Source organism: Portunus trituberculatus, chromosome 12 (assembly GCF_017591435.1).
Source record: "Portunus trituberculatus isolate SZX2019 chromosome 12, ASM1759143v1, whole genome shotgun sequence".
Lineage (NCBI taxonomy): Eukaryota > Metazoa > Arthropoda > Malacostraca > Decapoda > Portunidae > Portunus > Portunus trituberculatus.
In genome coordinates, this window is record NC_059266.1 from 1,579,224 (window position 1) to 1,596,487 (window position 17,264).

The 17,264-nt window shown below is 39.5% G+C and overlaps 2 protein-coding genes across 4 annotated transcripts in view; both read left to right on the forward strand.

The window, feature by feature from the left end:
- The window catches only part of LOC123502714, a 42,588-nt gene extending 38,345 nt beyond the window's left edge, over positions 1-4,243 (forward strand). For all 3 annotated transcript variants that reach the window (XM_045251936.1, XM_045251937.1, XM_045251938.1), the window contains one exon: positions 105-4,243. In XM_045251936.1, the coding sequence (XP_045107871.1) occupies positions 105-234 (130 nt within the window). In that variant the 3' untranslated portion in view covers positions 235-4,243. The remainder of the gene's footprint in view (positions 1-104) is intronic.
- Positions 4,244-11,892: 7,649 nt separating this feature from the next.
- LOC123502610 (putative inactive cytochrome P450 2G1) lies at positions 11,893-13,869 on the forward strand. The gene is given in 7 exon segments (XM_045251775.1): positions 11,893-12,174; positions 12,541-12,713; positions 12,754-12,763; positions 12,921-13,038; positions 13,169-13,268; positions 13,271-13,312; positions 13,631-13,869. Coding segments are annotated over 7 exon segments (801 nt in total). The 5' UTR covers positions 11,893-11,998; the 3' UTR covers positions 13,813-13,869.
- Positions 13,870-17,264: the final 3,395 nt, after the last annotated feature.

Here is a 17,264-nt window from a genome sequence, read left to right on the forward strand (position 1 = left end):
GAAGCCGAGAAACCTTAAACACATGTAACATCAAGAAGGAACCAAGCACATATCTGACAACTTCACACAACCAAAACTTAATTACGTTACCATTCTTTTGCCAGATCTGTGCTGAAGCCAAGGGACATCAAGCACCGCAACAAGCTCCGTGCGGCCTTCACCACACTGTCCACCCTGGAGGAGGCGCCAGGACCCACAGGAGGCAGCCGCTACTGGACGGAGCCATACCTCTAACACCTACCTCAGGCCTGGCGCTGATGGGCTGTGCTGCCATGAGCCTTACCTGTGTGCTGAATGGTAATTTTCCCATTGACCGTGATTGGAAAATTAGGCTTAGTGGTACCTAATATAAGGCTCATTGTAGCTTAGCATGTAGCTCCATTGATTTTTGTTTCTTTGTTTTTTTTCCTTGTTCCCTCCACTATTGGTTAACGTCCATAACTTTACCCTGGTTCAGTATTTCTAGAGTTATGCTGTTTTGATTCTCTCCTTCTGCTGCATTTCACGTTTGTTCCTGTTTATTTTCTCCCGGAATGTTTGTCGTGTTATGTGTTGTAACGGTATCATTACCTCACTGTGCGCCACTGACACGGCTTAGACCAGGAACTTGCATGCCAGTCATTCACTCCCTTCATGGTGAGTGGATGGCTGACTGGCCGAGAGGGAGAATGAACTCAACTAACTATTTTTTTTTGTCTTTTTCTCAACCGTTTTATATTTATGGTATGGGGTGTTACTTTATTTATTATTTATCTCCAGTGGCCAGCAGTGGTTGACTAAGCTGATGTGAGTTCACTGATGTGGTGTAAGATTTGACTTGGACTTGAATTTACTGGTATGTTTTACAATTTGGCTTTGACTGAGACAAATTGACTGGTTGGTTTGGTTTGTGAGTTGACTTGACTCAAGACCAAGACAAGTTAACTGAAGTGTTTGATGTATTAATTTGATTCAACATGAGTTAACTGATATGTTATGCAGGTTAACTCTGATGTTAGGAGAGTTAACTGATACATTTTGGGATCATAGTTTAATGTATTACTGTTCCATTGATGCCTTTCTCCACTTAGCAAATTTGTAATTCATATTTATGAATATATTTTCTAAGTATGTGTATGATAAGTGAGTGGAGTGTGATGGGGAGAGAAAACAGGATGAAACAGAAGCACTTTATAACTGTGACACCTGTTGTCTTCATACTCTCAAGAAGGCAAGAGAAAAAACATAGTAATGAAATACATCTGCTTTATCCTGTGCTTCCTCTCACCACCATGTTCCTCTTACTTATGCCTGTATGCTCTTAATGGGTAATACTGTAAAAAGTTCCAGTTTGGTATTAGTATTTTTCAGGATCTTAGTACACACTCCTCTCTTGATATATTCATGAACAGCTCTGGTTAGAAAGGATATCACATTTCAGTGACCTCAGCAACTTTCATTCACCAGGTCCTACGATGATTTCCCTTTCCTCTGACTCTTTACATTTCATTGTTTGCCTTTTACTTTTTTGTTTTAACACTAACTTTTGTCTATGATTGTAAATTTGCCACTACTGTCTGTTCATTCCCAGCTGTACTTGAGGTCTTCTTGCAGACTCAGAATCTTTAGTAGTTAGTTCACTGTTTGAAGTTCAATGGTTTTACTAATCTTTTTTTAGACTTGGAAGTTAAATTGTGCCAGTGAAGCATTGATTATCAAATAGTGATTTAAGCTTTTGAATTTAAGTGGTTTTACTATTGGCTTCTTTATTTATCTTTGTTCTCTGTTGTTTCCGTACTGTCTTCCAAATTCCTTCTTATTTCTTATTGTCTTCTAGTTTCTGCTTTGTACATTTTGTTATTGTTTTCTAGCTTTTCTTTCTTTTTCTTATAAGAGGACCTCTGGGAATGGAAGAAAATAACAGACTAGAAGGAAAAGACTTTCCTTATTTCTTATTATTCATTGTGTGAATATGTTTTTTTTTCTTACATCCGATCTTTATAACTAACCAAGTCTGTATCTTGCTGTATTAACTAAATCAGTTTTCTCCTCTTCTATTGTAAACTATCTTTTCTTCTTTTTTTATAATTGTCGTACATTATCTCCTCATCTTTTCATGTTTAGTGGGAGGAAGAGAGCAGACACAGTTGAGCTATCTAAGAATGTTTATGTGTAGGTCTGACAAGTGTTGGAATAAAATGTGTGTTCTTTCTCCTCAAGATACCACACAGACTGTGATGTCATTGCTGCATGGGATTCATAATCAGGCGTAATAAGAACTCATTAATTTTATCAGAGAAATTAAATTGTAGATAGAGTTTTGAAAGATTTTGTTGGCAGTGTAAGTTAGAAAGTTTTATTTGTAGTGCTTGCAGATGGGATGATGTAGTTTTGAAAAGTTTCATTAGCAGATTAGGTGATGGCATTTGTTAACATTGAAGTCTTGAAGTTTATTTGGTAGTAGAGGTGTAAAAAGTGCTGATCTCTGGAAAATTTTACCGTTATGGATGTTAAGAGAAGTTGAGAGGGGTGTGTATAAGTCCTGATAGATATTAATAGCCAGCAATGAGTATGTACTGAGAGCATTCATGATTAAGAGAAGGAACAAAAAACATAGATGAACCTTTGGTAGTGTTTTGCATCACTCACTTTCCACAATCTTTCTTGACTGTAGATGGTTAAGCAAGATGCAGAATCTCCTAAATGTTCCCTTTCTCATTGAAATCTCTTAGTGGTAACTGGTTTGCTAAGATGGAGATTGGCTAGAAAATAACAGATGAGGCACAATAATGGTAACAGGATGATTTTTCAGTTCTCATTTCACTCAGAGCCAAAAAGTATCCCCAAAGAATGTATTTAGTGTCATTATGAAAGAATGAGGTACAGATGCCCTCCACTTCAGCTTTCAAGAGACAATTTTAGTGAGCAAGGATGTAACGACAGAGAGGAAAAGATTTTAATTTCTCTAATTACTTCCTTTGCTCTCAATAGTGTCTTTTGAAGTTGTTTTGTAAGCATGATCCAGACCATTCATTAAGCATAATGCCCCTAAATAATTATACTGAATAGTAATAAAACCACAAGTACTAAAAGATTTAAACTATGGTAAGTTTTTGCTTTCAATGGTATCTTTCCAAATTATCATAAAGATTTGTGTAACAACGTCTTATAAAGCTAAAGAGGATGTCTTGCAAAGGTTAGCTCTAAATACATAAGTGGAAAACATCTACGTATAGGGAAATGCTCGTTTTTCATGGTGGAAGATGACAAATGATATAGAAATATGTGTGAGGAATGTATTATGTTATCTGCTGTTTTTATTGATGGATTGTTTTCTTAAACATTTAGTCATCAACAGGCTCTTGTGGGAGTTACTGGTGTTCTCAAGGGTGTTTTCACAATTCCTGTAATAGTTTAACAAAAATTCTGCATCCTTTGTAAGAAAAACACATGAGAACCCAACCAATAATCATGTGGCCTTTGAAAAAATAATCATTATGAGAGAATGAGTGTTTCAAAATATGGGCTCTAGATTCCATGAGGTGAAAGAATCTCTGTGTTTGTATTCAGTGCTAGACTACAACACACACTGGAGGATGAAAGAAGCAAGAAAGGTATGGTCAGGATCAAGCACCACCACCACTACCACCACAGAAAGATGAATCTCAAAAACCTGCAGCTTGAATAAAATGAGTCATAAATGGAAGATTGTACTTGCTGTTTTTGCTGTTTACCTATGATGCTGATGCTTCTAAAGACTATTTCACGTATTTGCTAGTATTTCATATTTCCTAAATTCTTTGAGTTTTTTATGTTTAGTTTTATTACTGATATATCTTAAAAGTATTAGTCTATTATTTTATATGTTGTGAAATTATAGATAAAAATTCAGTAGCACTCTTTACTACGTTTACAGGAGTCCCAATGTGATATTTGATGGCACACTGTCAAGAATTAGAGTATTTTCTGTTATAATCTATCAGTTTTCCATACTGAGACAAGTACAGAGGAGGAACACTGTACATATGAATATGAGATCAGACTGTGTGTCCTGTTAGTTGAGTCACAAAGGCAATGTTTGATGCAGGAACTAAAATGCACTGTACCATATTGCTTTATCAATTTGTTTGGTTTATATGTACCTTTATTTATCATTTTCTTATACGTATATAGTTTCTGAGGCTTTCTATTTTAAGGCTATAAATTCATTCTAGAAAGACTGATGCACGAATTGAAACGTGTTGTGTATGTTAATAGAATTTAATAAAAAAAAGATATATATATATATATATATATATATATATATATATATATATATATATATATATATATATATATATATATATATATATATATATATATATATATATATATATATATATATATATATGTATTATGCTTTTTTTACATGGATTTTGAGGTTATTGAATGATTATGAAAAGTTTCTCCTTCCCATTGTCTAGAAAGGCAAAGTTAGTGTTTTGAAAAAATATATATGCAGTATAAAAAGAAAAGAGATGGACAGAGTTTAACCTATCTAAGCTTAGAAGAAAGATTTGCCGATACTTCCCTGGCCCAGACAGTCAAGTGTTTCCCACGCTGTGTTGTTGCTAGAGTCTGCTTCCTTCCTCCATCTGAGCCATGGAGGTGGTCAAGGAGAGCTGCTCTAGTCACTGCAGGAACATGTCTCTGTTGTGTATATTCATGTGTGTGAACGGTATACTAACACTGACTTATGTTACACTTCCCTCCACACTCCTGGTGGTGCTTACACTTGTCAGCTGGCCTAGGTGACACTACTTGGCAGTGTTTGGGGAGATGATGCACAGAATGTTATAACCAACTAAAGTTTGGGGATTGAATAAAGAGTAAATTAACATTGTTTCTAGACAAATATTAAAATGTTTGATAAATGGTGGAAACTTAAACAATAAGGAGCTCCTTACCCAAATATTATGATAAAGGATTAAGAGAGTATAAATGTAGGTTACACAATTAATACTAAATCATTTGGAATATATTATGAGATAGTCAATAACAAAACTGTTCATGGTTATACTATTACAGAAAACCATATTTCAATAGTGTACTTCTGATGTTATTTGCTTAGGATGTGAAATAAGTGTTCTCAGATTGTTTCAATATTTGAGGTGATGGTAGGAATTAAAGAAGAGTTGGATGTGTCACTGTCAATACTTGATTTTGTTTTATTATGTAGTTTTTACTTGTAAATTTGTGTGCATCAAAGAATCAAGAAAATTCTCTCTCTCTCTCTCTCTCTCTCTCTCTCTCTCTCTCTCTCTCTCTCTCTCTCTCTCTCTCTCTCTCTCTCTTCATTACTAGTGAAGGAAATTTAACTCTTCATTTTATTTTTTGTTTATGAATTGTTTTGTGCTTCAGGAAGTTTGGCAAATGAAAATGTTCATGTTTTTTATGACATTGTGATAATTTTTTAAGCATCAGCTGCAGGAAGACAAACCAATACTCAGTGTGTGTGTGTGTGTGAGAGAGAGAGAGAGAGAGAGAGAGAGAGAGAGAGAGAGAGGTAAAATGCTGTGGTGGTGTGGTGTCCTGACTGACCAACTGATCTTGTTTCTCCTTGGTGTTGTTGAAGTTTCAGGTCAGTGTTGTGCTAATCTAGAGAACATAAAAATTTAATGTTAATCTCTCCATCTAGTCAGGCCATAACCTAAGTAGTAACAGGGATGAGATGTCAAGCCATTGCAAGTCCATCAGGAGCTGCCTTGTGTTGGTTAACTGGTCTTAGCAGTCTCCTTACTTTTTTGTGTTCTTATGAGTCTGTCTTGAGTTGAGGAATGTATTTGTCATCTATTTCCTACTCCAAAAAATGAGTAAGAAACATTCAAATCTAATATTTCTAAGATGCTTGCTGCCATACCAGACATAGGTCCTAACATGGAAAGAAGAAAACTGCAGGGCTACAAAACTAGAAAAAGATTGATCCAGTGTTCTAGATGTATTAGTCACTTGAGTTCTACATACTTGTGTCTAGGTAGTTTCCTTGTATAACAGTTCATCTTTCATGGAGGTAAGAAAAGTCAAAAAGTGTTTAGCAGGTTGTCCTTACCAAGGTTCTGTTGAAGTGACATCAGACTCAAAATGAACACAGGAAAAAAATATGAAACAGAACAGAAAGGTGCTGTAGATGGCTTCACATTTTTCTGTGTACTTGTCTAAGTTTAAAAGATTTTGGTGCCTCTGTGAATAAATAAGTGAGGTAATTAATGAGTTACTAAATGAATGAAAAATTGAGTGCTTGAATGTACTCATGGCACCATAAGAGGTCCATGTGGCACAAGTGAGTGAGTGAGAGGTACAAATAACAAACTTTTACCACCTATCGTGCATTGTGGCATTCACGTGTGGGCTTCTTGGGGACAATAGATAGAGTCCTCACCTCCACTAGTCCACCTTCCATCCCACCTTTCCTTCCCTTCCCTTCCACCCTTCTCTTCCTCATCCTATTTTTTCTCTGCTAGATATCCCTTCATTTTATCATTACTATTTAATTTTTCTTTTCTTCTCTCTATCATTGGCACTTTTTCTTCTATTTTTGTTCTCATTCTTTCACATTCTGATCATCCCCTTTCTGGTTTTTTTTTTACTTTATCTACTTTTTCTTCTGATTTTTCACTTCATCTTTTGATAATTTCATTCTCTTCCTGTTCCTTCAAATTCTATATTATCTGTTTGTTTCCTTCATTTCCATCATCCAGCACCTTTCTTTTCTTTCATTTTTTTTGCCTCCTCTATTCCCTTCCTTTCTTCCATCCATCCCATTTTCCAAGCCCTCAGATTTTCTCTTCCTTCCTTCATTCCTTCAATGCTCAACCCTGTGTAGTTGTAGTGTGTTTGTGTTGAGGTGTAGATTATTTATATATATATTTAAAATTATATTGGAAGGGCAGGAGGCAGGAGTTTTTTTGCCCTCCCCTTAGTCTCTGAACCATAACACACTTCCATCTGTATCAAACTGTATAGGTGTAAACTTGATAAGTGTAAATAACTGTATCTGTAGACATTCTCCTAAGGAAATTTATCATATTGTATGTAACATTTAATAAAGTATATACAAATTAAGTATCTTTCATTGTATTACATTTTTTGGAATTTTATTTACCTACTTGTCTATTTATTGTGAATGCTTCATTCTGGTTGTATATACTGTTTTGCACTTTTATTTACATTGTCTTAATTATCACTTTTTTTTTTTTTTTTTTTATCACTTCATTCTTTTGTATTTCTTCTTTCTCTTTCATCCTCATATATACTTTCACTGTCACCCTATGAGAGGCTGAAGACAGGAGTTGATGAGACTTAAGTACTTTGTCTAGCAGAAGCAGGGAGGCGGTGGCGTAGTGGATAAGGTGGTGAGCGTGGTTACACCCAAGATGAGCTTCGGAGGTGATAAGGACCCTAATACCATGCATACCACTATAAATAAAACTGCCTGTGCCACTAATGGGCGGAAGCTGAACAGCGCCTCCCACACACTCTTCAAGTGTACAGTGGAACCATGCGTGCTTTGGGGTCCGAGGAGTCTCCAAGTGCACGGGTTTGAATCCTGTCCACGGTCCGAGTGTAGGTTGGGTTTCCTCACTCGGGGCAACGGTTTCCTAGCGGGTGGGCTTTGAGATAGGAGGTACCACAAAAAGTATCCCCTTTAGCCCATAAATTCCCGTGAAAAGCCCACAAGGTGTAAAAAAAAAAGTGCCTACAGGCGCTATAGGCCTTACCGTAAAAAAAAAAAAAAAATGGTTAAAGTGAAACAACCGTTTCTTTCCATGCGAAATATATATCCACATATGGACAGATGAGGTCCGTGTACAGTTAGCGGCTGTTGGGGTGGTGGGAAAAAAGAAAGGAGACGACTCAGAATGCTGAGATTCAAAGATGAATCAGTGAGATTGAGATGTGACATTTTCAATTTAGAAATTATTAGCAAAATGCAGATTGAGAGTATTCAGTGCAAAAAGAGGGGAACCGATGCGTGTCATTGAGGAAAGGCTAGATATCTGGAAGAGGCGCTACACATTCGATCACACCGTCATGATGGCATCTGATAAAGAAAAATGGACGTCAATGGGTTTTCTTCTAAAAATATATCTGGCAAAATTTAAGTTTCAGAAACACTTCTGATGCTTTTTTTTTTCTAGTGAGATTCTCTAAACAAGAAACAAGCAAAATACTCACCTGTATAGTGCTGCTGCACTGTCAGCAGTATAGCTTAACTATATTGATCGACAGGTAGTCAAAAGGTTTGGCCAACTGTTTCCGTTGTAATCTACCTTGTTATTGACTTACTCTTTAAATATTAGGCAATATTAAAAACACTGAAATTAATTATTGATGCCACTGAAAGTTCACGCACCTATAATGCTAGTGCGGAACTGGTGTGGGTTTTAAGGTAGAGAAAAAAATAATGTATAAAAGTACTGGTGCTGTGCAAGTTGAGATAGCGATTATGTAGGCACAGTTCGTGATGAATTACAGTAGTGCAAGGGCAGTAGATGTGGGAGTAATATGGAATCCCACATTGACCTCGAGTCTGATGCGAGTGTGTGTGTGTGTGTGTGTGTATCGATATGCCAGGAGGTGGATGAGGCTTTCCGCTATGAGGCACCGCCTTGAGCGCCCTCTCTCACACAGCTCTAACCTTCGTTCCCACACGGCACGTATCGAATTTCAGACGCTATATAACAACTGATGGAAACAGTAAACAGAATCAATGAATAATCATTCACTATTATAAGCTCTTCCCATCCAAATAAAACCCACTCACACGACATGGACACCTTACAAACAGCGACTGTTGATCCAACGGTAGCTAGGAGATTCAGGCAAAGTAGAGAAGGGAGATGTGCTCTTACGTAACTTTGGCTACAGTTATTTCGATCATAATTATGCCGTCACGCAGCTAAGCGGAGTAGATTGCATGGTACCTACTGGTGGCCATGGAGGCTCTCCTGCTGCTGCAATCCTGCTCTCCCGGTTAGTGTCTATAGTGACAGACTGACTGAGCCACGCCACACACACACACACACACACACACACATATATATATATATATATATATATATATATATATATATATATATATATATATATATATATATATATATATATATATATATGTGTGTGTGTGTGTGTGTGTGTGTGTGTGTGTGTGCCTAGAATTGATAAAGTGAGAATGGGGATGCATTACAGCATGAGAGGAAATGAGATCAAATAGGTATACTTTTCCCCTGGCTGGCATAAAGTAGGTGGTATTCTCAATGAACAAGTCTGTTAGCGTTAGAAGGAACAATGATCACCTGCAACTGGACGTATTTATTACTACTTTTCATACTCATATTAGTGCGATATGATTGACACTGCACGACTTCGATGTTGCTGTCTCGTAGGTCAGTCATTAATTCATTTATCATTTATCAAACCAATTTTATGCCTAGTGGATTATGTTTGTGTAGGGTGCCATCAATTGAATACATAAATCCACTAAAATCTTAGAGAAAATCAAATAAACGTGTGAACGAACTCTTATCGTGTTGACGAGCTACATCGTTAATCCCACTTGACTGTTGGCCTCCATGAAATATACCTCATTAAGCACAATGCTTTGTGTAAAGCATGGCAGGTGCCGCGGGCGGGATGTCACGATGACGCAGCAGCAGTGGCTGAGTGTAGGGAGGGAGCCAAGCTGAGTGGCGGAGTGACGGCCTTGGACTGGGCATCATGCAGGCAGGCAGCTAGTAGCGTTAGTGCACTAGTAAGAAGCTGAGTGGGGAAGTGTTTACTGCCGGGCTGGAGTCACATCAGTATTGCCTCCAAGCCTACTGACAACCCTTGAATATCTCTGCGGATGCTTATAACGTACTTGGGGAGGTGAACGTGCACACGCTGGCTGGCTGTTGTCACTACACGCCGCACTACTCTAACGTGCTGCATGTACAACTGAACTTGAATTGTTCAGGTTTCTCTACGTTCACTCATGTAAGTGACACAAGTGACACGCGTATTGAACTTAAGTATCGATCAGACTATACAGAAAACGTCTCATTATTCACTGTAGTTCATGCCAACTTTATTTGATAAGAGAAAAAGCAAGTTCAGGAGAGAAGGATGTGACTATAAAAAAGAAAATTGCCGTAAATAAGTACACGTCCGGGTACTGCATGGCTGCACATAGGTTGTACATTAGAATATTGTACGCTCGTTTTGCTATTACATATGTTTGTCGAGTGATGTGTTTGAGTGCTCTCTCTCTCTCTCTCTCTCTCTCTCTCTCTCTCTCAGTCGAGAAGGGCCCGGTTGAATCCCGGCCGCGAAGCAACTGGGAGAGCCTCATAGTGTGTAGCCCTTGTTCATGTACAGCACATATAGTTACGCTTAGTTACTTTATAATATAGTTATGGAATGCAAGTTGAGGGATTGTGATCTCTCTTTCCCGGTGTGGTGTGATCGAGTCTCATCTCTACTCAAGTATCGATCACTATGAGGTCTGAGCTCTTCTGTAGGGAAATGGATGGCTGGGTAACCAACAGACGACAGTAGGTAAATGACACACTTGATAATAAACAAGAAGGTGGCCCGGTACCTGCATGGGTGCTCGGTGGTGTGGCGGCAGTAAGAACAATAGGAACAAAACAACGGTGGTATCAAAACAAGATTAATCTAGAAAAGATGTCCGTGTAACACACAAGCACGAAACTCAGATCCCACAGATCCCTAACCTTGTTTGGGGTTCCAGGGGATGGGCAGAGGGATGAAGGGCGGACTTCTTATCTAGAAGTACCGAATGCAGTATTGTGCTTGAATCGTTACTATAGACCACTCGTAAACAATTTCGCTCCTGCATTACAACACAGAACCTACACATGCGTCGCTGAAGGAGACGGACGTGCTGTGTAAAGCAATGGTGTCATGTATCAATTCATGATGTCTTTCTAGAGATGCACGCTGTGGTTACTTATTCGGATATTACATTTGTCTAAGTGATTGTTCCTTGCAGATTGCGAGCGGAAGATTTTAAAAAGAAACGTTTACCTGCTGCAAGATTATAACAGTTTTGTTTTCTCTCTCTCTCTCTTTGCTTTACAATCTGCAAAAAAAATTAACATCCCATCAAGTTTCTGAGTAAATACTACAGAATTCTGGAGGCAAGTACATGCAGTACAGGTACTGGGAATTTCAAACAAACGAGAGTTAATTGATTTGATTTGACTGATTAATTACGCAATAGAGTCAGACACCTTAAGATGCAGCAACATAACAATGATCATGGAAAACAAACAGTCGCTATACGGGACGCTCACACAGTGTCACACGTGCACTCACCAATGCAGAAACACACCTGGAACCGGCACTTCCCCGAGCTGCGTCATCACTGTTCTTTACTGGCCGCTTGCTAGAGATAGACGAGGAGGACACTTGACGAACATGCTGAGGGGCCAACAAGGAAGCTAAAGAGGCTGTCTCTTCAGTTTTCTTAGGGGCGAAGTGTTGGATGCGCCCTCCGCAAGCAACTTAACAGTGGACAATGAACCTTTTAGCGCAATGCATTCCAGATAATCTTGTATCAACACTCACTGTTATGGTTTCTTTCTAAAGTAATGAAAATGAAGTGCTTTTTAGATACAGTTGGAGGAAAAGAGTAATCATTGAATAGTTCATACAATGTAATGCCCGCTGCTCCTATTTTCTTCATCAATGAAACCATATAATTATTACTCTATTGACAAGGCTAATATTGTCATGAGCATTTTACGACAGGATTAAATAGTTCTGAGTTTTTTGTAGCATATACTTGACTGTGCTACTTTTCAGGCCAAGTTTTGTTTTTTATTTATTGTTTTTTTTTTTTTTTTTTTTTAGAAACTGATGAACAAAATCAATCATTATTGAACACACGAGTTGTTTTGCGTAGGTGAATACGTATCATATCTGTAAGAATAGCAAGAGCAAGTATGCTAATAAGATTACCGAGTTCTTGCATGATATGAAAAGCACAATACAGCAATGTAGCCTACATTTCATTAGGTGCTCTATCATGTTGAGCACTGCAGGAGACAGTGAGAGCACCGCGCCTCCCTCAACCCCCGACAGCCCCAGGGACGTGCTGGACGAGTTCCTGCTGGAGATGGAAAACCAGAAGAACGACCCAAACTCATATTTTTAATGGTCAGCCTCCTATACAGTCTAGTGTCGTTAGTCACACACACACACACACACACACACACACACACACACACACACACACATGTGGACGTGGGCTACACGAACGTGTAGCCCTTGTTCACCCAACAGCAAGTTTGTACTCGTATGTACGGGATGGTTGTTAGTTCGCTGTCGTTTTGTGTGTGGTGTGCATGTGAGTGGTCTCAATATACCCAAAGGGAAAGATCGGTCAGTACGAGCTCTGTGCTTTTTCCGTAGGGGAACGGTTGGCTAAGTGACCAGTGACATGGTTGATTTGTGAAATTTATGAACGACAAGTGGCCACAAAGATGAGAATAATGTTGTTTTGCACCTTTCTAACCACACAGAACAAGACTTAATCAAGACCATCTTTGACCTGTTCACTGCCGGGTACGACACCACCTTCAACATGTTGCGCCAACCAGCCAGAGGTACAACAGCGTCGCGTGCAGCACGAACTATAGACGAGGTGGTGGACCGGGCTACTCTGCCCTCCCACGTACACCGATCACATTAAGTCTTCTCTGAGTCTACTGAATCCCAATCATTCTGAAGATATAATATTGTAATATCTGTGTGTAAGAAGGATTTATAAATAAATCACAAAAAAATGCATAAATATCTGTTTAATTTTCAAAGACTAGATAGAATTCGAAATACATTGCACAGCATGCTTAAGACTTCTTATGGCTATCTGTGTACCTGCGTGGGTTGTCATGAAGGCTGCCATACCTGGACGCCACCATCAATGAGGTGCTGCGTGTGTCCGCCGTGGCGAGTAACGGTGTACCTCACGCTGCAGTGCACGACACCTACCTCGATCAACACTTTATTCCAAAGGTGGGCCCTTCACTCATGTCTCGTCATGAGTAAACCTCCGGCAGTCAGTGATGCATAGGAATGGAAGGTTAAGTGCCTCAATCTGATGGGCTTAAATCAACATCATGAAAATACTTTTTTTTTTTTTCAGGGAACTATTGTCGTAGCAAATATCGCATTATGTCATTCTGATCCAAACTATTGGGATGAGCCAGAGGAGTTTCGACCGGAACGGTTTTTGAATGAGTCTGGAAACTGAGCGTCCCCAAGGAGGCCTTCCTGCCCTTCGGCATAGGTGAGCAGGTGGTCCTTACACGATGAAGCGATAATGCTCTCTAGCCTTCAGACTATTTTTCCTTTAATGAATGTGATCCCTAATAACATAGTTATGTAGTGTTTGTTATTCTGCTTTTCTCTGAAAAGACATTAATCTTATATATTTATATTTTCATTCTGAGAAATACAAACGAGTAGAACGGTTTTCTTCAGGCTTCATAACAAGGCTTTAAAAGACACAATTACAACCAGGCACTGCTAAAGATTGTTGATCCAGTATTCACCACACAACATTCAGCTCGTATTGTGGCCTATGGTGACAGATCATTTCCAACAGGCAAAAGGAGTTGTCTTGGGGAAGCTCTGGCCAGGATGGAGTTGTACGTGTTTTCGGCGGCACTGCTTCAGAACTTTACCTTTGGTGTTCCGGAAGGCCGGAGTGTGGACTTCAGTCCTCGAATTTTTCTTGGCAATAACTTTCCTAAGGACCAAGAGATTGTCATCAAGCTCAGGCACTGAGGCTTCTCATGCTACGTATGACGAAAAAATTACTTGTGTGTGTGTGTGTGTGTGTGTGTGTGTGTGTGTGTGTGTGTGTGTGTGTGTGCGTGCGTATGTAATAGACAGACCAATGTTATTTGATTGTAAAGATAAGTAAAAACTTATTTAATTATTGGCCGAGCATCTTCATTTCATACTTTAAGCAATGTCTGTCATATTGATATATAATTGTATTACCAACCATGCAACATGCACATACACATGGAGCCGCAGGAAGGAATAATGTCCCTTTTTTTTGTGCATATACACAATTCGTGTTTGAGTATCACCAGACTCTTAAAACTGAGTACCTACACCTTTGTAACAACTACTGGGGCCTGGTAGAATTAATCAAGGTAAGACGTCGAAATGTTTGAGAATGTGGACCCAGCTCATCATTGAAAAGATTTGTATATGGCATAACATTAGTGTGAGTAAGATCGAAAACATTAACGTTATGTCACCGCTACAACCGGCCTGGAACCCTCATCGTGTCAGTGTTGATATTCACTCTCTGCATCATCCCAAGAGGGACTGGCTTCCTCATGTGCTGCAAGACATGTTCATGACTAAATTGTACAAGTACTCCCATGTTCAGGCTATTCATGTTTATTGTGATGGGTCAGTCAACGGCAGCAGGTCCGGATGTGGGCTTTTCATCCGCGACTACATCTCTGCCAGTCACTACACTGACACTGAGGTTTCCAGGCGGCTCCCTGCACACATGTCTTTCACTAGGGCAGACCTGTATGCTGTTCTAGAGGCGCTCCATATTGTGGCTACTCTCCATAAGTTTCCTTTCCGACCGTTCTATTGCTGCTGTGGTAGACGGCCATTGTTCTTCTCCTAAATCTATTAAAAGTGGATTTCCTCAGGGTTCTGTCCTGTTACCCACTCTCTATTATTCATTAATGACCTTAACCAAACTTCTTGCCCTATCCACTCCTGCGGTGATGATACCACCCAACATCTCTCCATGTCCTTTCAGAGACGATCAATCCTTCAGGAAGTCAACAGATCACGCAGGGACGCCACAGAACGCCTGACTTCCGATCTTTCTAAGGTTTCCAATTGGGGCAGAGAAAATCTAGTAGTTTTCAATGCCTCAAAAACTCAATTCCTCCATCTGTCAACTCGACACAACCTTCCAGACAACTATTCTCTTTTCTTTAATGACATTCAACTGTATCCCTCTTCCACACTGAATATCCTCGGTCTGTCCTTTACTCATAATCTTAACTGGAAACTTCACATCTCATCTATTGCTAAAACAGCTTCTATGAAGTTAGGCGTTCTGAGGCACCTCCGCCAGTTTTTCTCGCCTCTCCAACTACTTACTCTGTACAAGGGCCTTATCCGCCCCTGTATGGAGTACTCTTCGCATGTTTTTTGGGGGTTCCAGTCACACATTTTTACTAGACACGGTGGAATCAAAAGCTTCTCGTGTCATCAGCTCCCCTCCTCTGACTAACTGTCTTCAACCTCTTTCTTACCGCCGAAATGTTGCATCTCTTTTTATCTTTTATTGCTATTTTAGTGCTAACTATTCTACTGATCTTGCTAACTGCATGCCTTCCCTCCTCCTGCGGCCTCGCTGCACAAGGCTTTCTTCTTCCTCTCATCCCTATTCTGTCCAACTCTTTAATGCAAGAGTTAACCAGTACTCTCAATCATTCATCCCTTTCACTGGTAAACTCTGGAACTCCCTCCCTGCATCTGTATTTCCGACTTCCTATGACTTGTCTTCTTTTAAGAGGGAGGTATCGAGGCATTTGCTCCCTAATTTTGGTTGACGCTTTTCCTCTTCGTAGAGAGCCAGCATACAAGTGGACCTTTTTTTAATCTTTTCTTTATTTTTCCCCTTGCCTGACCCTCTTCCCTCCATAAAAACAAATAATAATAAGAGAGCGTTATACAGTACTACTGTATACTAGCAATATTATAGTATAACGAGGAGCGGGGCTCTGGGGTTACCGTGGCATGGTGGTTTAGTGTGGTGTTGAAACTGCACTCCTATTGTCTACTGTCTAGTACGGGAGGTCCGGCAATGTTTATCGAGTCACCAAAAATTTAATTCCCTCCACCAGAAGTCAGGCAAGGTCTGCCAAATTACGATTCACCGCCGGGAAGGGGGTGTGCCTCTAGCGGTCGTAGTAGTAGTAGTAGTAGTAGTAGTAGTAGTAGTAGTTGTTGTTGTTGTTGTTGTTGTAGTAGTAGTAGCAGTAGTAGTAGAAGTAATAGATAGTAGTAGCAGTAGTAGTAGAAGTAACTAGTTGTACCTTCTATATTAGTAGTACGTGGTAGTAGTAGTAGTGGCTACATTGATGGTATAATATATTGTATCACTACTCGTGTGTGTCTTTGAACTTTGCAAGTTAGCTAGTAAATATAAAAAGAGGGACAGAGAGGATAATCTTTATTCAGGAGAAAGTAGGCCGAGAGAAAGGGAATGAGAGAGAGAGAGAGAGAGAGAGAGAGAGAGAGAGAGAGAGAGAGAGAGAGAGAGAGGGGAATAGGGGAAGGAAGCAACATATGAAAGCCCGACAAAAGATACATGTCTTTCATGTAAGCTTTTATGCTATAATGTTAAACATTAGCAGATTGCACGAAATAAATTATTAATTAGGACTATGAAGTCTAATTGTTTCAGTAATTTTTCAGTCTTATTTTTTTCATGTACTCAGATTTTTCCCTGGATATTTTTCCTTTCTTTTACTTCTCCAATTTTCACTCCGTCCTTCCCAGTTATTGCAATGTAATCCTACGTACCCTTTTCTGATGCGTGTGTGTGTGTGTGTGTGTGTGTGTGTGTGTGTGTGTGTGTGTGTAATTCACAACGGTTGTCTACTGGTCACTCAGCCAGTCTTCCCCATTACGGAGCGAGCTCAGAGCTCATAGACCGATCTTCGGGTAGGACTGAGACCACAACACATTCCACACACCGGGAAAGCGAGGCCACAACCCCTCGAGTTACATCCCGTACCTATTTACTGCTAGGTGAACAGGGGCTACACATTAAGAGGCTTGCCCGTTTGCCTCGCCGCCTCCGGGATTCGAACCCGGACCCTCTCGAGTGTGTGTGTGTGTGTGTGTGTGTGTGTGTGTGTGTGTGTGTTCTAAAGTAACTATTTTTCACTTTCAATTTTTCCTGTCAGTTCCGTTTTCCTCTTTCACTAGTTTTCATTTTTATCTCTAAACTATCTTCCCCAGTTTCCATATACTTAAAGAAAAAAAGTGTTTAAGTTCTCCATTTTTTTTTTTCTTCTTTTCTTCCGCAAGTTCCCGTTGATTCTTCACATTTTTATTTCTTTCATCCTCAGCTTCCGTCTATCTTTTCCAAGTTAGCGTTTCTCCTTTAGCCTCTGCTTGTTCTCTTCCACTGTACAAATGCGTTCCTCTCCCAGTTTCCGTGGTTTTGCTTCCCAGTGCTT